General features: G+C 40.8%; 1 protein-coding gene across 3 annotated transcripts in view; it reads left to right on the top strand.

Annotated features, from left to right (window-relative positions):
- si:dkey-172j4.3 (diacylglycerol kinase delta) overlaps positions 1-24,106 on the top strand; it is an 89,832-nt gene that overhangs the window by 21,490 nt on the left and 44,236 nt on the right. The window contains exons 1-2 of one of the 3 annotated variants that reach the window (XM_039610060.1): positions 6,972-7,061; positions 14,710-14,760. The exons of 1 other annotated variant lie outside the window; for it this stretch is intronic. In XM_039610060.1, coding sequence (XP_039465994.1) covers positions 6,987-7,061; positions 14,710-14,760 — 126 coding nt within the window. In that variant the 5' untranslated portion in view covers positions 6,972-6,986. Of the gene's footprint in view, positions 1-6,971; positions 7,062-14,709; positions 14,761-24,106 lie in introns of those variants that run through there. One more of the 3 variants, XM_039610058.1, reaches the window with a different exon arrangement.

Here is a 24,106-nt window from a genome sequence, read left to right as displayed (position 1 = left end):
GTTTTGTGTGAACGTTTGTAGTGAGTGTTGTGTTGCTTTCTCCTTCCATATTTGCCCTTTTGCTCCATCTTTGAAGGCGGACAGTTGAAACAGCTGTGTTTAAAATACCTTTCTCTATTGGTGCAGTCAGATGACACCTAATTATAGGCAATACCTTAAGGTTACACTTTGTGAAGCAGTAAGAAGCAGCTGCAGACAACATGTGTCACTGAGGTCTTTGTCCATAGACTAAAGGCATCCCAAGAACTGTAAGAAAACAACGCGGGAATCACCAACTATTATCCATTTAGTTTGTTTTACTGAGATAGTAAGGTGAGACCATACCGTATACATATTTTTATAAATAACGTATACGTATTATTTTATAAAGATTAGGAAGCGTATCATATATGAATTTTTTAAAATAAAAAATACCTGTATATGCACACACATATACAGGTATTTTTTACCAATAGTGTGTGTACATATAGGTTCAGACGAATACAATTATGTTTTTTAGAAATACACGTATACGTTACATGTATTTATTTCACAGGCTCTGTCCGGTGCATGCCAAAGCAACAGTTGGCGATGCATCCATGAAGCCCTGAGTACACTTTCTGTGACTGCTGAGGTACGGGTGACGTCATTAGTGATTGTGTGGGACGGCCTTTTTAAAGCAAAAACTGAAGTAAATCACAAAATGCACCTGGCTGTGTGGCAGCTCGCCTTCTACCGCCTTGTTTGTTGGTTGGATGTTGGTTTCGGATCCAAAGTTGCACGGCTTTTGTCATCTTTGTCGATGCGTACGACTCGCTGTTTCATTCAGCGGATCCCTCTCGGGAGATTCATAGTTTCTCAGTGTGTGAGGGCTGAAGAGAAGTCGTTTGATGTAAGAAGACACCTTTTAGTGTGTCACGAACCTGTGTAGGTGTGTGGTTCACTTCCTGCAATGTGTTGCGCAAGAGGGCTCCCCTCTGTGTTCCCTGTGGATTATTTAGACAGTGACAGAAATATGTGTAATCCTATGGATCTGAATTACTCAGAAACTTGAGATGTTACTGATAACATGTAAGCATGCGTGGACAGTTTTGTCTTTTAGCTGTAATTACTATTTGTGTACTATGAATATTCATTTTGAAAGAGAAGAATTACTTAAATGTAACAGTAATAACAAGTCTGCGAGGTTGATCTCGAGTGTATTGAGTGCATTTTATAAAGCCTAATTAAAATCCAGATTCAGTGCTGAAGAGAAGAAAGTGTGGCCAAATGAGGCCTTTGAGCTTGTACGTGGCATGCGACTGTATGCAAATACTTTGATTATCTGGCTCACACCGTGACCTTGCATTACAACCTAAATCGACACCCTGCTACACCCACATCAGATTTTGTGCGCTGCAGATGTACACCAAATTATAGTGATAACGGCAGGGAAAGAGATCAGAATATTAGAGATGAAATGAGTCAAAACCTGTAGGTCACAGAGGATCTTTGATTGCAAAAAAACCAAACAAAAAAAAACTGTCCTTAGATATTAGCGCATCTTCCTGGAAACGGTGAGTAAAATCGAGAACGAGAGCGACGTAGAAGTAGAGTACCCTGGCAGTCAGTGTGACTGTACTGGAAGGATGTGGCTTCCCTTCTAAAAACAGCACATCTTATTTTTACACAGCTGTGTGTGTGCGCGTGTGTGTGATGTTCGTAACAGAGGAAGACTGTTTTCATTATGAAAGAAAGGTACAAAGTGAGACACAGGCGCGACATGATAGACTGACATAGATGTAGTAGATAGATAAATTGATTGATATGATTGGATGCTTCTGTTTTAAATTGTTTATGGAATGGAGGAAAAAGACGATGAAATGCATTTATTTTCTATTTCTGCTTTGATTGTTGGACGTAAATCTTGTCGCGGGTTTGCACGGTTATGATAGAAATGCACTGCATGTAAGCTGTACTGCTGATAATGATGACAGTCATAACACAAAGTTGAAGGTTAGCCTTATAAGTCGTGTTTTGGTTAAAAAATACCAGTTCAATGGTAAAAGGATTGTTTCACTACGAGCAGTAAACCCGAGCGAGCTTCCTGCTGGAGCGTTCATTTGTGCTTTCGGTTTCAAGTCGCTGGGACTGAGCTACGCCTGTGGTAGCGTCTGTGCAGCACGGTAGCTCAGTGGTTACTGCTGATTTTGTACGGAAAGAGCGTCGTGGGTTCAAATTCACATGTGGCATTGAAGGCATGAAGAGTATCACTTCATGGTTAATTAAAGTAAAAAAAAACCCAAACATCCCAAGTGTCATAGTGATGTGCCAGCAAAATTCAAGCTAGCAAGCAGCGTAGGTTTTTTAAATGTTTGAACTATACTTAAGGCTGATTCCAGAATCAAGTCAGTCTCCAAAGACTTCTTTGTTAAAATACCCAACTTTACGGGATTAAAAAGTCGGTTTAAACCTTTGAAAAATAGTAAATAACAATTAAAAGTAAGGTTTTAGGCTTTAAGGATAGTTACCCCCACGGTGGCCAGAATGCTAACATTGATGCATCAAACTGTAAATGTAAAACTAACAAGCGATAATGTAAGTCTTTGGGTGACAGTGAATGTAAAGACAACCCCAAAGGTGCTGCTGTAAGGCTGGACCAAACAAGTCAAACAGTCCTAGAGACCAGTTGGTGATCCCTTGGAAACCTCTGGTCACTAATGAAAAACCCAAAAGTTTGACTTATGGATGGCACTTCTTTTATTTGTTTTTCATTGGCAGAAAAAAGCTTCCATACTGTGCGACTGAAGCCGAAATGTCCACCATATAGTTGTAATCTCCTAAAAACGTTGGTCAACTGTCCTAAACTGCTATTTCATGGTCACAATGGATTACAAAACCAAAGTGGAGGCGTGAAGTCTTGAAATGCTTGTGGCAACACAAGGAGAATTTCAGCATTTTCTTGCAAATAATGATTGATGGTATTTTTCGTTGTGTTTGCTTGCACAACCCTAACTGTTTTGCAGTTTGTAGTTTCTTAATGCAAGCATTAAATAAGGAGTTGGCCCAAGCATTTCCTGTGCAAACACTGAGCAGCTTTTCACACATTCCTCTCTTAAGCATGTTACTGTAGTTTGAATACAAATATTATTTTCACTCTGTTGCTAATTTGGCTGCATGAGTTAACACATGCAGAAAAAGACCCAAGACCTTTACAAGGGTTCAGCGCTGGGTGATATCGAGAGGGTATAAATAAAACCCAGTCGGTCTCTCAGAGTTGCTTACCTCCTTTTCTCCATTTACGTTGAGTGCACACAGGCTAGAATATTCATGCCACTGACTTTCTCCTCATATAAGGTAAACTCCATTTTTTCCAGTTGGAGGCTTACAGGACACGGCTGAAGGAAGGCGGCCAGTGTGTTGGTACTTTCTGTGCAAAGACCCGTGTTCGTAATGAAGTGTTTGTGTTTACACTCACAGACATAGACAGTGAGGGTCTTTTTGGTGCTCGGGCCCCTGCTGCTGACTATGAGGGGAAAATGTGTGTGTTATGACAAAATAAGCTGTCAGGGCCAATATCTCAGGATCTAATTGTGCTTTTTTTTTCTTTAGTGCCCAAAGAAATGTCCTCAAACCAAAGCTAAAAACCAAAAACAAATGAGACGTTCTTGCTTAATAAGAGACTTAAAGTAAATCAAAAATAAAGCCTTTATTTTGTCATTACTGATGAGTCACGCTCCCCTCGGCTCATGAAGACTTTGGGTTTTTTTGTTTACATAGGCTTCCCAACTTCCAGCTGGCGTCTGTCCGGCACACCTTAATTTAATTTAAAGACATCCAGCAAATCAACAGCATCTCATTTAGTGAAGATGGAACACTGCTGCGCGGATCCAGCCCCCCTTTGCGACTCAAGCCGATGAGGCTGGCAGATTTTATCACACAAACCTTGCTGTACTCTGGCTTTTAAAGGCGTCATTTCATTGATTGACCCTGTTGCATTTACTCTAATTGCTGATGCCGATATGATTCTTTTTTTAATTCAAGTGTCCTTTTAACCTTAGCAGGCAGTGTTATTTTTATTTTTGACCGGACACTTAGCTTAGTTGACCGCAGAGGCTTTCCAGGCTTGGAATGAAACTTCCTCCCAAGGACATCACTGGCACAAAAAGATGAGGACAAGACGAGGTATAATCATATTAGGAAGGAGCGCTTACCCAGCCCGAAGTCGCCAATTTCACTCCATTTCCATCTCTGTCTTGTTCTCTGACTCGGCCTTTTTGGATCTCAGTGTCTTCCCTTAGTCATCAAGCTTGAGGCTGAGCCAGACACTGAATCATATTAGAGTTAGAGGTATTGGCAAGTTATCAGAAAGACAAATATACCCCAAGTTTCTCTCCATCTTTTCCTTTTTCTTTTTTTTCTTAACTCGTCTCAAGATTTTGAGTCTAGCTAATGCGATTTGGCCTCATGTACGCGAGGACATACATGTACCCAAGACACACCAATAGTGTTGACATGCACCGAGAGTTTTACCAGGAAATAAAAAACACATAAGGGTCATGGGAGCTTCTAAAACACAAAGACCTGATTAAATATCGCCGTTAACAATGGAGAGGACAAATAAGGAGAATAAAAGAAGAGCGAGAAGGGGTGATGGAAAGGAGAATAGAGGAAGTGCTGAAGAACGGGTGTGTGAATAGGTGTGTTTACTGGGTGTTATGGTGTGTGTCTGCTTACTCCAGACTCCTTTTGTATTTAAAGTAGGTCTGTGTTTGTGTGTGTGTGTGTAAGGCTAAAAATAGATTGTCAGGCAGGACCGTCTCCTGGAATTTCATCTTTAACACCGAAACAAAGCAGTGTCCCACATAACCCCTGCATGTGCATGTACCGCACACACCTCAGTGTTGTAAATCTGCAGGTGAAGGCACAGAAAGATTGCAGCCTGGGAATCCAGCCTGCATGTGGCTTCCTGAATATGTCTGCCGTGGAAGTGCGTATGCAAATGATTGCGCATACATGTAAATGTCAGCATGATTTACCCCACATCCTCATACCGTGTATATAAATAGCAGCAGAACAAACAATATGGGAAGGGTGCATTAACGCCACTGTGTCATGGTTTTAGGAGGGAGTTCATCACTGCCCCGTAAATTAAATAAACTGGGCCGTAATCGCATTTGGCAGTGGATTTTCACTGCTCAGATTTAAAACCACGTTTCCCGTGAACACGTGTGGGTCCTTTCACAATAAAGTAAGGCATTTGTTGGTCCACATTTTTACCCCTCGGCTGTTAAAAGCTGACGAGGGTGTTGTCACCACCTGGCATGGACCCCAAGTTTGTGAATATTCAATTAAATTCAGTTTTATTTATAGCACAGTAGCAGTTGCCTCAAGGTGCTTTATATTGTAAGATAAAGACCCTACAATAATACAGAGAAAATCCCAAAAATCAATCCACCCCCTATGAGGAAGCACTTGGCGACAGCGGGAAGGAAAAACTCCCTTTTAACAGGAATTCTACCTTTAAATGCTCAACAATAACCACTAGTTAGCCTGCAGGCTGAGACTATAAGGCCTGAAACACATTAAAAAAATGGTGTTATCTTGTTCACAGTAAAAAAAGCAACATCTGAGACTAAAAGCATAACCGGTTACGACTTACAGTAGCACCGTTTTTTGTATTTCACGCATGTCTGTGCAACATGTTTGCAGATGAATCAGTAAACGTGTGCACATGATAAGATCAGCAGTGTGTTGTTGTGGCTGAAGCGCAGGATTCCCTTCAGTCTGACGAATAGAAGCAGGAATCTGAGACACAGATGGAGCGCTGGGGCTCCTGCTTCTGTGAAAAGCCACACACACACACACACACACACACACACAAGTTTGTCATGCTTTCTGCACCACCACTAACCACTCAGCAAACTCTTTGTTGAAAGTCTATTTTTGTCATCCTGTGTCTATGTTTGAGAAACCGAGCTTATTCTAGAATCAGGCTCTTTACTGTATTTGGTAAATCCCCAACTGTTCTCTCTCTTTGTTTATGCATCAAGTTCCTGTTTTTCTTTTATTTCTTTTTCTTTTTTTATGCTTCTGTCTTTTGCCCTTTTTCTTTGTTGTGTTCCTTTTTTTGCCTGTTGTTACTTTTTTCTCTCTCATTTCCGTTCTTTGTTTTTCTTTCTTCTTTCATTTGCTCTTCCTGACCTCTTCTTTTCTTTTTATTCACTTTTAAAAAATGCTTTTTTTAATCCCTTTTGCTGGCGTCCTGTCTTTCATTTTTGCAGAAGTCTGTCAGTCCGAGCGTACAGCCATGCTGCGCGGCAATCTGGCGCTCGTCACACGAACACGCAGGGATACACACTTTAAGCGCAGCGTCGCATGAACGCCCACGCGCGCTCCCACCCCCACCTGTCGTGCAGGCGAGAGAGGGGAAGAGACCTTGTTTTTACCGCAAAGAAGCAAAGTTCAGTGCACGTATCAAAGAAAGGAAAGTCTTTGACTTTTGTTTTCTTCCTTTCTTCTAATAGGGTCGAGCACAGCTCTTCTTCTTCTTGTGTCACACCAACGTTTAGCCAGCGTGGCTTGATTTTCCGAAACTTTCGCTACACAATATATTTTCGACACAATAAACGTCTCATACTTGAATGTTTGTGTTGCTATTTTAAGCTTTGTCGCAGGGCGACGTTAAAGCGCAGACGTCTCACCAGACCGCTGTGTTGAAATGATCATGAGTAACACGTCTAAGTATAAAATCATCTGATAACAACAAAAAAACATTCAATAAGAAGGAAAGGTTGTTTGAATCCGCCTTTAGAGACACAAAGTTCAGAGGACGACAAAGGCTGCAGATGTCTTCTTTAAGGTGTTAAACTAGTTGATACGTTTGTTGTGTAACCTAGGTCAAATGACTGTTCATACAGCTAAAAATTCATAAGATGAGTCAAATATAGACTGCTTTCAGACAAACTCTGACATTTTTCCCTTTACTTGGTTTCTTTTCACACAGAGAAAATTACAAGGAGACCAAAATGTGTCACTACAAACCACGTGAGAATGTTGAGTCAGCTTACTGGTCAGATGTTTCTGGTGCTGGAGGAACAAAAGTAAATACTGTGCTCTGGACTTTGACCACCTTGACCCTTTCTCCTTTGCTTCCGTTTACTTACTTGTACCTGTATATCGATTCGATCTGCAGTAAATGAGTCAAACATCGTGTCTTTGTTCTGGCTCCTTCCTCTCGCCCCAAACCTGTTGCAACAGATGGTCGCCCCCTCCCTGAGCCTGGTTCTGCTAGAGGTTTCTTCTTGTTAAAAGGGAGTTTTTCTTTCCCACTGTCGCCAAAGTGTCTGATCATAGGGGGCCATATGATTGTTGGGGTTTTCTCTGTTTTCTCTGTATTAATGTAGGGTCTTTACGTTATGGTATAAAGCACCTTCAGGCAACTGTTGTTGTGATTTGGTGCTATATTAATAGAACTGAACTAAAAATTAAATTGAACATTCTCATATGCACATTTTCAAAACAAACATGGACAACAGATATTAAGAATCCAACAAAATTACAGAATACCTAAGTTATGATAAAGAACTCATCCAGTGTCAGGATTGTGGCATATCATATCAGATATCATGTAAATGATGGGCTGCTGAACAATTCTGTCATCTGATCCTTTTTGATAAAAAACATAATTGGGGCTGGATCAGGTGACCCTGAATCCTCCCTTAGTTATGCTAGACTGCTAGGGGCTTCCCATGATGCACTGAGGGTTTCTTCTTCACTCACCTTTGTTCACCTGGCTGTTTTAGTCTGAAATGCTAAGATTCCTAGCTTGCAGTATATTCACACTGAACCCCAAGTTACTCTCTGATGTGTTCATTGGAGTATGAGTGTGTGTGGAGGTCAGATAGAACACAGTTGGGTGTAGAATAAAGTGCTTGTATGAATTTGTGTAAGAGAGTCAATGAGGCATGAAAAACTGCTTTGAGTCCTCCAGCAGAGTAGGAAAAAAGTAGAAAAGCGCTATAGAAGATTACCATTTGCCATATACAAGTAAAGATGGAGGCCTTTTAAAGCGTATTTTATGGCTTTTTGTATAACAGTGCTAGTGTAGTTTTCTACTTCTGCTGATTTTTTACTTTTGCTGATCATTGGCACTAAATACAGTAGAGTGAGAGTCACCTAGGCAACTGGAGCCAGAGTGCAATTAAATTTTCACTTCAGCTCATTTGTATTTATATAGCACCAAATCAGGTTAACAGTCACCTCAAGGCACTTTAAATTGCAAAGTAAAGACCCAAGAATATCAGAAAGAAATCCCACCAATCACACGACCCCCTGTGAGCAAGCATTTGGCGACGGTGGGAAAGAAAAACTCCCTTTTAACGGGAAGAAACCTCCGGCAGAGCCAGGCTCAGGGCTATCTGCCCTGACTGGTGCAAACAATGCATCATGGGAAGTCCGCAGAGACCTATTACAGCATAACAAAGGGAGAGTTCAGGGTCACCGGATAAGTCGGATAAGTAGAGAGGGTGTTCGTCACCTGAATCCAAACTGGGAGCTGGTTCCATAGCAGTGAGGCCTGAGAGATGATGGTGCTGTCTCCCATTCTACTTTTAAACACCTTCTGGACCACAAACAAGCCTGCAGTCTGAGGCAAAGTGCTCTGTTTGCCCCAAAATGTGTTTTTAGCTAAATCTGGCAGTGCTTTTCCGAAAGACTCTCAGAGGAGGACACTGAAGTCCAAATGAATTCTGACCTCACTTTTTAAGCTGAGACTTGCATATGTGATTTAGTGCACATGTGCAAGTGAGTTTGAGCCACTTTTGCTTGGCCAAAAAAAGCTAGTAGTAAAGTCGTATCATGTTCCTATACTGAAAAAGAGTTCTTTATGTAAGCGCCTCAGCATCAAACTCCACGCACATCATTCGAACGTCCACGTGAGGCAGACAAAACAAAGGGATTTGCAGCCCAGATAGGGGGGACCTCAGAAACGCACAGTAGTTTGATCATGCTACATTTGAATGCAGTAAAAAGAAATTGTCTCACAGCATCAACTGTTTTTGCATATGTTACGTGGAGCAAGCATCACTTCCCTCTCTGGTTACACAACGTGTTTCCAATTGCACGATGCCACCGTTTAAAGGCGAAATCATGGCTGTTGTGTGCAGCAGCCGCCCACCCGCCTAAACGCATAGAGCCAGAGCCCGCCTACGTATTAAAAGCATACTGTAATCCTTGGCTTTTTGCACCTCCACTACCAGGGCCGAGAAACCACCTGAGCAAGCTTAAGCAGAGAGAGAGAGATAAAGAAAACAGTAGCGTCAATAAGGGTGTATCCGGCACCGTGTTTGAGTTTCATAACCACACACTCGAGGAGCGAGGAGTGGCTCTTTTCTCACGTCCAAGTGTCCGACAGAAGACCACAGGCGCTGGTATTGATTTTACTTGAAAGCCAGAGGAATTTCTGTCGTAGCCGCAAGCCGTGCACTCAAATGGATATAATAAAAGCAGGACACACACACACACATACACATAAGGGCCCGTCTCCATTTTTAGAGCCTCCTCTGGGAAACATAGTCTATATTTAGGAGGTCAATTTGTTAAACAAATACAGCGTCAGCATGTTGGAAGACTGTCAAAACACACAGGCCATGTGCTTCCATCAGCGTGTGTTTATGTGTGTGGATTTATCGTCTCGCGCATTCAGACCGAGGCTATTTTAACTTCACATTTTATGTAAACAGCGAGCCTCAACGTGATGGAGGTGATGGAGGGAAGAGGGGGGCAAAGGTGAGCTGGTGCAGTAGTGGAATTTTAAAAAAAAAGAAAGAAAAGGAGGGGGTGGGGTGGTGTAGGTGGAGTTCAGTTTCATTAGCATGACAGATAGGAGAGGGGAGAGAAGTCCTCTTGAAACGGCGCACTTTCACATGAACGTGCGTGTGTTTTGCAATAGCGGCTGCTGTGCTTGTGTAAATCCCTCACGTGCAGCTTGTCCTCACCAGTTCGGTGTTTCGACACTTTGTGCAGCCAGTTTGCCAACATGATCGAAGGGCTTTGTTGAGTAATGTTTCTGCCTGCTTGGATTTCATGGTGAAACCACATATATACATACATCTCTAAAATTAGAAATATCCTGTCTAAGAGTGACCCTGAAAAACTAGTTCATGCATTTATTACTTCTAGGCTGGACTACTGTAATTCATTACTCTCAGGGTGTCCTAAAAACTCCCTGAAAAGCAAGTTGGTCCAAAATGCTGCAGCAAGAGTCCTGACAGGGACTAGAAAGACAGAGCATATTTCTCCCATACTGGCTTCTCTTCATTGGCTCCCTGTTAAATCCAGAATCTAATTTAAAATCCTTCTATCTGATCTTAAAGACCTCGTATCACCGTATCATCCCAGTAGAGCACTTCACTTTCAGACTGCGAGCTTGCTTGTTGTTTCTAGAGTATTTAAAAGTAGAATTGGAGGTAGAGCCTTCAACTTCCTGTTAAAAGGGAGTTTTTCCTTCCTACTGTCGCCAAGTGCTTTCCCATAGGGGGTGATTGTTGGGTTTTTCTCTGTATTACTGTAGGGTCTTTACCTGACAGTATAAAGCACCTTGAGGTGACTGTTGTGATTTGGCGCTGTATAAATAATCCGAATTGGGATGTGATGTCAGGTTTAGTTTCAGGGGACATTATGTGATCCAGCCTCGTCTTCTTCTTTCACCTGGCCTCTGTATCACCCCATCGTCCAAACCAACCTCTCTAACTTTGTCTTTAACCTGAGCTGTCCCTCTGTTGTACTCATTTCTAATCCTGTCCCTTCTGGTCAGTCCCAACATCTTCAGCCTCCTGTCTTTTTGTCAGTCCCACTGTCTACAGCCCACACATCACAGCAGGTCTCACTACCATCTTGTAAACCTTCCTTTCACTCTTGCTGCTATCCGTCTTCACCCTGCCTGCACTCTCTGCCTCCCCTCTCTGCCGCTGTCTGTTGCTTCAGATGGTTGACCTCAGGTATTTAAACACATACCTTCACTCCCCCTGCTCCCTGCGGCTTCACTGTTACACCTGTCTCTCTGTCATTCATGCACAGGTGCAGCTTTTGTTAGTATGAAGTTGAGCAATGAGAGCAACCAGTGGTCATACCATTACTCACAAGGTGTCCTTTGTCACCAGTGACTCGGGTGTCCACTACAAAGCTCACACTGTAGGTCAGGAGGTGTTTTGCACTTTGTTCTGCTTTTTTTTTTTTTTTTTTAAAAAGGTATTTACTCAGTTTTCACTTTTACTCTCACTCTCCGTTTTCTCAGTGTAATGATATGGCAATTATCCAGCTAGTCTATTGAAAGCTACAATCAGCAATGAAAAGACTACTTTATGAAAGTTAATGTCCCTTCTTGTGGCACCATCCTGTTTCATTTTTCATCCATTTGCACCTTGCCACATAACTTTGCCACGAAAAGAAGGAAAAGGCATCATGACCTTTACAGTTTTATTCTAACTTGTTAAAATCAGGGCACTGATACATCTTCATCTGTGCGGTGTCGTTAATTTGGATGTGTACTATGAGTTTGTGTCAGATTTAAGAGGTGATCGACTGCTTGCCTCATAAAGGGAGAATTAAACCGCAGGAACTGAGGTGACCCTGTTCCCTGCTCCTCTCCTCCACGCCTCGTTTTGGCAGGTTTTGTATTGTGATGGATGGAGCAGACCTCTGCATGTCTAGACCACATAATCAGCTTTTTTTTTTTTTCATGGTGATGGCTTTGACGCGATGCTCCATCCTGCACAGTCTGGTGGTCTAAACGGCTTAACCTAGAAGACCAGTGGCACTATTGGCATTTTGAGCTCTGTGGTGAGGGTGTGATAACTCCCTAGAGAGTCGATCAACTTCTCTTTGTCAGTGGAAATTTTACTGTTTCTGAAGACAATCATATTATATGAACCAGTGAGGTGAAAAAAGTGAAGAACGTTGATTGATAGCTTTGAACATATTTCTGTCTAAAAAAAATGTTTTAGATTATTAGTAGCAGTACCCTAAAAAAACTTTCTGACAATGCTCTATTTTCTAAGCTTCCAGGTTACAACATAGGAAATTAATTACTTGAGCTGCTACATTACTTTAAAAATAGAATGAGTTCACTGGTTATTTTAAACCCAAACCATCATCTTCATGTTTATCAGATGCTGAAACAGAAAGAAATACTTTTTTAATTGCTAGCCAGCTAAAACACTTTACTTAGCATGTGTACATTAGCATTGTACATGGTAAGCTAATTCTGAGTGCAGCTCTACGTCTTTTATTTGCTAACTAGCTAAAACCTTTATTGTCCCCAAAACCTCCAGCAAATGCTTTAATTCAGTCATTTCCAAAGTCACTTTAAAAACCAGAAAATCCCACAGGGCCCACCCAACCGTAAATCTTCACTCTAGTCAAATTAAAAGAGAAAGTAATGCATTTTTTTAAAAGGCTGTTAGCTATAAATTGCTAATGCTACCCAATCATATGCAAAGTGTTAAGGGCAATGTGTGAAAAACCTGCCACACACGATTACCAGTTTCAGTTCACTTTTTGTATAAATAAATAAACTTATATTACTACGTAACTGTACTAACCTATTACTGGGGCCCACCTGCAGTACCTTCACAGGCCACCAGGGGTCCGCACTTTGGTAATCACTGAACTAGATACATCAGTTGGTGGGGAAAAAAATCACAAGTTCCCACAGTGACCGCCTACCTCCAGTGTGCTCTTTGTAGTGGACGGCTATTTATAACGTGGCCAAGGGGCGTTATGTTACACACAGGATGGCAATGCAATGGTTACTTTTGTGGTTTCTGCTGCTTGTTACCAGAGGGATTTACACGTCATGAGACATAGCTGAGATCTGCGATCATAATATTTCAGCTGTATTGAAAATTTCAGCCATTATGTTGGAAAAGGGATGATTACAGTTATGTCCCCTACAGCTACTTCAATCTAGTAACCAAAGCTGAAAGTGAAGTTTGAGCCTAATTATGGTAGTTGTAAGTTATTCAGCTGTATTCAAATTTAGCTCCCTAGTCTGAATCCTGAACTGGTGGTTTAGTGTTTGAATCTTGGCAAACAGCAACACTTGAACCTGTATTTGGTCATCAGTTTTACAGCTGTGCTGTGATGAAGCGAAATATGCAACAGGTATGAAGTTTGATTTTTTTCTGGTGGTGATAGATAAAAAGATCCACAATCAAAGCAAATAAAGAAATGAAAGGTGGCCTCACAAATCTTAAAATGAGACCAGTAGATGAAGAAGAAATGTTTGTTTGATAGAGGAGAAAGTGGAGAAGATGAAAGAAGGAAAAACACTGACGGTGAGTTGTGGGAATGACTGCAGAAGGGGCGTCTTATAACGCAGATGACGTGAAAGATGATTCAAAACTGGCTGAAGACTGTAGGCGATTAAAAATAGGAAAGAGGCTGGAGAGCTGGAGGTGGCATGAAGAAGAAATCAGAGTGAAAAATAAAGGATGAGGAGTAGGAGGAGGTATCGATTTGGGTAGTAAACAGAAGGCCTGGATAGAGGAGGAATTGTTGAGGGGGATGAGATGGAAGCATGATATTGATCCAAGGCAAAGAATGAGAGTTAATGGAGTGAGAGTAAGAGACTAGAAGAAAAAGAGCTTTAAACAGCAGGAATAAAGGAAGTAAGAGGTAGAAACAGAGCAATGATGAAAGAAGAAGAGACAGAAGGAATAGCTATGTTTAGGACTTTACTTCCACTTTTATATAAACCAAGACTGGACTCTTGCCCACAGAATATGACATGTTATTGTGTTGAATCCATGCTATACCACTACCGCTTTCAGATTTACACTTGCCAACCACTTCATTAGCTACACCTTGCAAATCCAGGCTTAGACCCTCTTTTGTCTTCAGAACTACTTTAATTTATCGTGGCACAGATTCAAGATCCTTGAAACATTTCTCTGAAAGATTTGCTGACTGAAGGTCCATGATGCAAAAGCACCGAAAAAAATGTCGCAGTTGAAATCGAGATTCATCATCTATTGTCCAATTTTAGTGAACCTCTGTGAATTGGAGCCTGAATTTCCTGATCTTAAATGACATGGGTGGTAGATGTGGTCTTCTGCTGCTTTTCAGAGATGCTCTTCTGCCTCCTTTGACATCAACAAAACATTTTCACCCAGAAAACTTCCATTCACTGGATATTTTGTCTTTTTCAGACCATTCTCTATAAACCCTACAGCTGGTCTTGTGGGTATAATCCCAGCAGATCGTGACTTTTTGACCATGCCAATTTCAAAGTCACTAAATTCACCTTTCTTTCTTGGTCCGATGCTCAGCTTGGACTTGACCATCAAGACATTGTCTTGACCAAGCTACTGCCATGTGACTGGCTGAATAAATACTTACATTAAAGAGCAGGTGAACTGGTTGGCAAGTGTAGATGATGCAGACTAATCGCAAATCCGCGCTTGAAAATAACAGCAATAATAATAACAATATTATAGCTGGTTAGTTGCTGCTTTTGCTGATATTTCATGAATGTCTTCATATGATTTTTTTCTTGCCGCTTTGTCGAAGCCGCTTGTACTTGTTTTTCGTATGCACTCTCCAGGGTCGTCTAATCTGTGTTCAGTAGCTAGGTTTCCTTGGCTTTCAAACCTTTCTCCCTGCTCTAGTAAAGATCAGTTGATCATTGAAACCTCTTGACCAGTTACTAAAATAGACTTTGAGGTGAATTTGTGCTTTTTCCCAAAACAGATATTTCATGCTGATTTGAACACCTTAGACGCCACTATGCATCACCATCCAGTGAGTTCATGTTTTCACTTTTGTTTCTGTTACAATTCACATTCACACAGTGACTGAAATGTTTGGCTCCATAGGTAAGCTGACCTACTGAGTAACTTCTGAGAGTCCTTGCCATAGACTGTCTACAAAAGATGGACGTAGCCTCGAGTGTGAAAAGTCAGTGTTGAAAAAAACACATTATTTGTAAAGGCCTGCAGGGGGCGACTCCATGATGAGGTTTTTGCTAGTGTCATGTATCATAAATACAGCATAGAGTACATTTAGTGAAACATGGTCCATCTGAGTGTAAATTAAATAGTAATGCAGGGTATGCTTTGAGCCATGCCTACTTTTTCATTGACAAGTTATTATGATTTAATTAAATTCAAGTTATTTAAGTGGGTGACATCACAGTGGCTTCATCTATCTTTTAGATACAGTCTGTGGCCATTTTTTTAAATTCCTTTATTTATATTCTTGGAAAGACGGATGTTTTATTTTTAAATGGACACCTTAACCACTGGTTGATTTGCACCCACGTTTTTCTTGTTAAAAGCTTATAGGGGTTTCAGATCTGCTGATCATATCTCTCTGGTGGTTTGACAGGAATGCATATACATCATTACCATCTCTCTTTCTCACACGAACAAACGCACACACAATGGCACTATCTATATCTGATTTCTAGGCCGTTGAAACTTGTAGGAAGGAGAGAGAAACATTCTTGTACTTTGATCTTGTTAATGCTGGTTGGCTGATGTGGTGACGTTGCTAATGTCTGTTGACCCAGTAAGTTGACACCTTACCGAACTAACGTCCCCATACGGTAGCAAAATGAGAAGAGTTTGAATCCGCTTTTATCAGTTCTTGGATTCCTGGAAGGTTTTCATAAAGGTCCCATGCGTCACTGTTTTGGGTTGTTGACATTATAATCAGTTACGTGTATGGGACTGTAATTTGATCTTTTCTTTAGATGTTTTTCTAAAGAAGGTTATGAATTCCATAAGAGTCGATTTAAGCGGAAAACAAATAGTTTTCTTTTTGCACTGGAGCTCCAGCAGCAGAAATTAAAACCATCTGCTTCAAATATGTATCAGAACTGCTCTGAAAAGCAAGAAGCCTGGTCTGAAATGAATTTTTATGAGAGCTGAAGGGAAAGCTGTGTCCTTTATTTAGACAGCGAATGAATCCCCATCAGCAGGAGCAAGGGCGCGGGCACATGTTGCAGTGACGGGACAGGTCCTCTGATTCATGTTGTTTGACTTGATTTGGAGTGACTGGACCCTGAGCTGCAGTCACAGAACCAGTGCAGGGGCTCTGAGCTCTTTTATCACACTTAGCGGTGCGGAGGAATTGGAGCTGCACAAACAAGTGTTTCTTCTTTGTGCTCTAATCGCTCACGTCTTACAGCCTGTGTTTATGCAGTCATCCCACCTACCACTTCACATCTGCAGGCCCTTTGTATTTAAACAATGCGTGTGGAGAATAAAATGTTGCATAGAATAAAAAGTGTCGAGGCCGTTTGGTTACTGTGACACCAGGCATGGCTGGAATATACATGTAAAGTGTCCCCAAATCATGTCCCCAAATAGACAACACTGTAGAGGCTCCAGTACTATAATACATATGCCATAATGAAATTCCTTCAGCTATTATAATTACGGCATGTGCACACTAATTCAAGATGCAAATTAATATTTATGCAGAATTCTCAAACTCTCATGACTTCGACAGGAATGTTTAAGAGTATTTTTTTAATGCGTTCTTTATTCTTTGGAGTTCAAAGTATTAATTTAGAAAAAATTAGGTGAGACAATTTTTTTTTTCCCTCAGACATGGGACAATTTTGAAATCAATGTCTTCTTTAAAAGTAGTGAAAAGAAATGGTCAAAAATACAAATGTAGGTGTTTATATACACCAATACAAACTATGTGTTGGATAATTGTACAAAGCATCCCCCTTTACTCATTTCCATGTTTAATATTGCCAGAAAACTTGCATTAGAAAAAAATAATAATCATAGACTCTTAAAGTTATAGAAGATCATCTAGATTTTTTATATGATTTCATCCTGTATATTAAAAAAAGCAAAATTTACATTTATTGAACAAGTTGTAAATTAATTTTTACGTGATTTTATTTCTTTATTTTCTTCATTTGCTCCTTTATTGCCAAAATCTGGGAAAGGAATTTAATAAAAACAAAATGACATATTCTCATTGGTGAGAGTTAGAGATATAGAGAGAGTTTTGCTCAGTTGGTCTTGATTAAATTAAGGTCCTACCGTCTAAACGAGATATCAACCCACCCCTGTTTTCTCAGCCGTTTCACTGGATGTGCACAACCTCCTTTCAGAAACACGTACCCGTGATTCCACTACATATGTCGCCCCAATGCTATCTCTTTATCTCTACACTGAGGTTTACTGTTCTAAAAATTTTTTTTTTTAACACAATCAAATCATCCGGAGCGCAGAATGACTCAAAATCCCTGAAATGTCTCTGTCAACGCATTTTGGGCAGGTTGTCCAAAATATGTACATTCTGTGTTTAAGATTGGGTTGATTGCCTTAAAAATTTTAATCGCGTTAATCGTAATGACGTTAATGCATTAACACTGACAGTCCTAATACATGAAGAAAACCTACATAACTGGCAAAATTGGTATAAAATATAAGTATAAAACATTAGTCTTATAATATTTGTTAATAATCTAATATAATTACTATAAATAACATATATATTTTATTAGTTTTTTCATACACACCAGAAATCTCCACTTCAGAAGCACTTACATAAAACAGATTTTAACATTTTTTTTACTCCTTACTGTGTTCTGAGTGTTTGTGATAGATCAGGTTTAAGAAATTTGGGTTCAGTGAGTCGGCAGTCTAGCTTAAAAACACTTTGGTTTTATTCTTTAATTTGTAATATATGGAAATTACATGAGGTTAGCTTTTAGTCATTCTGGCCAATTCATTCGGTGCTTTGTGTTTGAGTGAAAACATTACTTAAATGAAGCTCTTGTAACACAGAAAGAAGGAAGAATCATTCACACTTCACAGTGTGAAGTTTTGGTTGAAATGGAGGTGGGGGGTTGAGTCTTTTATTTACACAGAATCTAATTAGCTTTAATCATTTATTTTCATTTTTAACAGGCGACCACACAGAAGTCTTTAAATAATGTGGGTAAAGTCTGCGGTTGGTGGTGTGGTGGTAAATGTTTGGGTGTATGTAAATGCTGAAGATAGTAAGGTTTCAGTAAATTGTACTGGAAAATCTGATTTTCATATATGAAATCAAATGGGTTACTTTGCTCAGATGCAAAGAAATTAAAATGTATGCATTCGTCTGCAGTGTTTCTGTACTCCTGCAGTACTACCTGTACTAGTAGTTCTAAACTGTTCCCGTGAGGCAGAAGAATTCAGATCTGTATTTGATCATAATTGTGAAATTAAAGTGATTTTTAATAGCTGTCAGCAGCGTTTGCTGGAGCGCAGCACAATTCAGTTTACTGCAGCAATTATGTTCTGAATGAGACTGTCGGGAAATGAGTGGAGAGGACAGGAAAAGCCCCCACGGGTTGGAAATCACTCATCTCCCATGACGACAGCACAGCCAGTGGCACAGAGAGAGAAAGCTAGACGGTTTGGTTTTTGCCTCTATCTCTGTCTGATTACTGATCTGTGAGTGTGTGCTTGTATCTGTCTGTGTTTGAGAGGATCACTGAGAGTTTCAGGACATGTTTTTGGGATGTGATGACATTTCAGTGGCCTTCACTTTGAGTCAGAGCTTCAGGTGACAGTTTCAAGCTACTGGGTGTTGTCATCATGATGTTTTTTTAAAATAAAAGCTGGTAATTAATGCTAAGTAAAGCCTCAGTCACACGGGTCCAGAGACTGGTTGGTGACCCCTCTGGGAAACAGTACCCCCAACTGATTGGCTAATGGTTGAAACTGGCTGCAAAGAGGATGCTGCACCAGAAGCCTCGTGATTTCTTTGGTCACTAGCGGTTTGCTGTGGTTGCCCATAGTTTCCATGGAAGATGTCAACTTGTCTGCAAAGACTTGCAAAATAATGACTGAGCTCTTGCGAAATTTCAGAAAGTGCAACAAACAGGAAATCGAGAATACTCGCCTTCAAAGTAAAAGCGGTACATCCCCCCTACAGCCAACACATTTCAAAGGACTCAAAAACACAGTTGCATTTCAACTTGGCAGCAAAACATTTTCTGTTTACACCTTGCCTTGAGCTCTCAGATTTACTCTCGCCCTGCTAGCAGAGAGTGTTTGCACACAAGTTGGCATCTTCCATGCAAACCATGGACAACCACGACAATCTGCTAGCAACCAAAGCAACTGTGAGCAGATATTGGGTACAACACCAATAAATAAACCTCAGCATTCAACCATCGTTTATTCAGCTTTTTGCAGAATACACACTGCCTCCTAGCAAACTGTGGTTGAGGGGCAGTCACTGATTGGACTCTAGTCTTGAGTGAATTAGGCTTTAGCAGAAATGACTCATAACTGGTTGGCAATCACAGCTAACATCTGGCAGTTGCTAAATGTTCACTAATAGGTCTTTATGCCTGTGTGTGTAGGGTCGAAGTAGTTTTACTGGTAAGTTAAAACGTTGGAGTCTATGAGGACTGACTCATTGTTATAGCCAGCCACAAGTGGCCATTAGAGGACCTGCATTTCTTTCAGGTTAGAATAAGATTTATTTTATGGTTCAGACCAAACGTGAAGCAAAGGTTGGCTTCATTACTCAAACAGATCCAGTCACCGGAGTGCTTTTCCTGCCTCTTTCCAAAGTCCAGCCCATAGCTGGGATCAATCAACGGTATCAAACTGTCCGAACTTAAGAGGAAGTCTGCAGTTTCATTTAGTTTTCTCCAAGCTCTCTCATTTTCCCCTCTAGTTTCTAAAAGCAAAGCTGGGTCATACAGCTCCGATTATTGATGGTGACTTTTGAGACGCAGTAACAGGCGAAATCCATGACTGAAATATTTTCAGGTCACTTGGCCTCCATTCACCTGTGTGCTGCGGCGTGGCGACGACTCTGCATAATCTTTGCAGAGGCAAACGTTGCTTGGCTTTTGTGCTGAACACCGAAAGCGAAGGTTAGGCTGCAGGGGTGCATAATTCATCATGTGTGAGCAGGTGTGCACAAAACTCATTCAAGCTGCGGGGACTTTGCTTCCCTCATTAAATTAATTCAGATCATTAATTTAAAGGGTGAACATGTGGTTTAGAATTAGGGCAAGTTTCTACAAAACTTAACTAAGTCAGTGTAACGTCTGCATGTGTGCACGCACGCATGTGTGTGTGTCTGAGGTAGAACGCTCAGAGGAAAAGGGAGAGCACACACACACATCATGCACATCTTCACATGGACACCCTGATTATTTAGATTTATTGAAAATGTATTTTAATTTATCACATTTACATGCACACTGGGTCCCCCGGAGACACACACACACACAGGAACGTACTGACACACAAAGGCGCGTGCACACATACCCCCCAATCTGATGTTTTTTGGATGCTTTGAGACAAGATTAAACAGCACGGTGTGATCATCAGGGATAATCAGTGCGTGCACACACACACAAACACACACACATGCATGGCCATATATATAATCTTGGCTTACCTCCTCCCGTCTTTACACTCCTCTCCTTCCTCCCCTACCTGAATTACATCACAACCTCCTCTCGTCTTGCCTCCTCCTTTCATCTCTGCTTTACCCAAATGTAAAACTTTTATTTGCGTAATTCTTTTCTAACGACAGCAGAACAAAGAAAACATCACCAGAGTGATTAACATCACAAATCTAAACAACAGGAAGAGCACACTAATCGCATCGGCACATTATGAGAGCCTTGCACCTTTTTTCCACCTCTCTGTCACTGTGTGTCTATTTCTAGCTGAGAGACCTATCTGTCCGCTTTTGTGTGTTTATGTGTGTGTATGTATGTGAGGATTATGCAGCATCAGGGCCAGATTTGGTCCATATGCTCCTGGGAAACCCCCCCTTCTCTTCCTCCTCCTGCCACCATCACCAGCAACAGATTATGTGTCCTTCAGTGCACAAACCTCACGGGCAGAAGCCAAAAACTGGATGATCTTTCAAAGACACATTAACATAAAAATGTTAAAACTGGGCTAAACCTGAAGAAATGTGTGCATGTGTGTGCGTGTCAGAGGGTTAGAAAGTGTGTGTGTGTGTGTGTGTGTGTGTGTGTGTGTGTGTGTGTGTGTGTGTGTGTGTGTGTTGTGTCTGGCTGTCTCTCTCCATCTGTCCATCTAAAGTACGACAGAGTGTACGACAGTTTCTCTCTGGCTGCTTTCTGCACATATCACTGGCGTGTTTGTGTCTATTAATAAACACACAGAGGTACATGAGACAGGATGTGGTCGCCATGGTGCAAAGTCCTCCCACGCCTTGTTCTGACTCTCCCTCTGTGTGTGTGTGTGTGTGTGTGTGGTCAGATGTTTTTTATGTATAACAGATGATGCAAGCTGTTCTATTTCAAACGATCTGTTTCACCGCGTTTCTTTGCACCGTTTAATAAAATTGCTTGCATAATGAAAGTTATCGAGGACGGTGAGGTAACGCAACCTTACACACACAAACATCACACACACACCCGTAGGAAGCCTAGTTTACTTCCTGTCTGATTAACTGAAGAGAAAACGTCCAGGTGAAAAGGAGCGCGAGTTCTGTTTTTTGTTTTTTTTCCTGTTTGCGCGCTGGTCCTTAAATTTCCAACGCTCAAGGTTGATTTGAAAGACGAACTGTTGCCGTGGCAACCCCGCATGCCTTTGCATCACCAACTTCAAATGTCACAAAGCAAAAAAAATAAAAAATAAAGACGGCGAGAGAGCGAGAGAGAAAATAAGTATAATTAACAACAACAGACCCGGGTCGGCTGTTATGTGCTAATGATACGCTGCATTTGTTTTAGTGACCTCTGAGTGCCGGCTGGGTGGGGCTTTACAGCATCGGGGTGATCCAGGTGGCCTGTGGAGGTCTGTAAATGCCAAAAAAATACATGTAGAAATAAATACGGCATTTAATAACTGAAAGTCCACTCACTAGCCACTTTATTAGGTACAATCTGCTGTACTCTATTCTTTGTGGCATAGATTCAACAAGTTGTTGGAAACATTCCTCAGAGATTTTGTCCCATGTTGAGGTGAAAGCATCACACTGCATTGCTGCAGATTTATTGGCTGCACATCCATATGCCAAGAAAATGTGTCTTATATCATTAACAGTTGATACAAGAAGGATGGATCCATGATTTCATGTTGTTTGCGCCAAATTCTGACCCTACCATCCAACTGTTGCAGAAAACATTTGCTGTTCTTGACTGAGTGGAGTGGCACCCAGTGTGGTCTTCTGCTGCTGGTCTTCTGCATACCTTTATTGCAATAAGATTTCTCTAATTTCTCACATCAACAAAGCATTTTCACCCACCCACCATTTAGCTCACTGGACATTTTCTGTTTTTCAGACCATTCTCTGTAAACCATAGATATGGTCGTGTGGGGAAAATCCCAACAGGTCACCAGTTTCTGAAATACTCAAACCAGCACGTCTGGCACCAAAACCATGCCACATTCAAAGGCACCTACTGTGAATCCCCTTTCTTTGCCGTTCTGATGCTGTGTTTGACCTTCAGTTTGTCTTAATGGCATCCCCATGCGTCAGTGTACTGAGCTGCTGTGACGTTATTGGCTAATTAGATATTTGTGGTAATGACCAGTTGAAAAGTTGTACTTAAAAAACTGGCCAGTGAGTGTATATTCTTTTACATACTTAAAAAATATATAGATCTCAAAATAAATGTAACTACATTTATTTACATTTTAATTTTACATTTCTTAAATGTACATTTATTTAATTATTATTCTACATTTTTTTTTTAAATTTTACTTTTCATTTTTATTTATAGTTATTTAAATTCTTTTTTTTTTAAAAAAGGTAAATTAATATAAATAAAATAAAATAAAAACCAAATTATAAATATAATCTTTTACATTTATTTCATGGTATATATGTTTATTCTTAATTTTATTTTTGTAATTCATAAAAAAAAAACAAATCCAGAAGAAAATTAAAACAAAACTAGGAACTTAAGTCACTTTTTAAAAAAAATACTTGTTTTGATGCTTTTCTGTCGAGTCATTCCTTATTTCTTCACGTCTTGTTCTTGTCATTGGCAGTTTTGGTCCTCCATAGTTGTCTTCTTGTGTCAGTCCTGATGATGTGTGTCTGTGTAATGTTGGATGTGTGTCAAACTCCACCTGGGTGGTGCCAGAAACATGAGTTTGTTGGGTGCACAGGGGGATTTGCATGTCCACATGAGAAACCGTGTGTGTGTGTGTGTGTGTGTGTGTGTGTGTGTGTGTGTGTGTGTGTGTTAAAAAGCCAACACAAACAGCTGGGAGGCTGCGCTGAGTTAAAGTCCTGCCAAATGTGCTGCAGATTACTGCACCATTCTCCTTCTGTCATCTTTAATGTTTCCATTCGGTCCTTACTCCAAACCCTTTGCAGTTCCTCTCCCCGTGCACCCCGTCACCTTTTCTTCCCCGCCGTTTCCCCCACCACCCCCTTCATCTCTTTCTCAGTCTGCCATCTGCTGGAGAAGAAAAATAACCGCAGCTTGTCCAAAGGCAGTGACACGGGAGCCGAGCTGCATTTGGCATTCCGGTGTTGTCCGTCCGGGGGACGGCATGGCCTCATGATTACAAAAACATGGCCATATTTGAAAGGCCAGGTGGTTCTGTGTCTGCAGCAGCCAGCCTGCGACTGTTTTAATTAGTCCTGGGGAAAAAAGCGCCCGCGTTTCTGTTTATTCATGAATAAACAGCTGCTGATCAGTGTTTAGTAAGACCACGGCTGAATAATCTTCACATGTAGGCATCTCGAACAGGGATTGTTTAAAAAATCTGTTCTTTTAATGAAAGCAGCTCTTTTAATTCTTCTGCTTCAAATTTATTGCAGTATTTACAAAAGAGTGATCAATGATACTGTACAACAGGGGTGTCAAATATAAGGCCCGGGGGACCAGAATTGGCCTGCCAAAGACTCCCAATACGGCCCACTGGAAGGCTTTGAAAAATGTGAAGGAGTGCATAGATTTACTATTTTTAACTGTATTTTTACAGCTTTTCCTGTTGGTAAATATCTCCTCCATGGCCATGCATACTACACCAAAGTAACTAAGTAATAGATAAAGAATTTAATTTTGCACATATAATTCTTACAGTTTAGTCATGCTGACAGATTTCTTTCATTTACTACAGAAGCATTATTTTAATCATGTAGAAAAACTGAGACATGCTGCTGAAAT

The sequence above is a fragment of the Oreochromis aureus genome, linkage group 3 (assembly GCF_013358895.1).
Source record: "Oreochromis aureus strain Israel breed Guangdong linkage group 3, ZZ_aureus, whole genome shotgun sequence".
NCBI lineage: Eukaryota > Metazoa > Chordata > Actinopteri > Cichliformes > Cichlidae > Oreochromis > Oreochromis aureus.
This window is presented reverse-complemented; position numbering and strand designations above follow the sequence as displayed.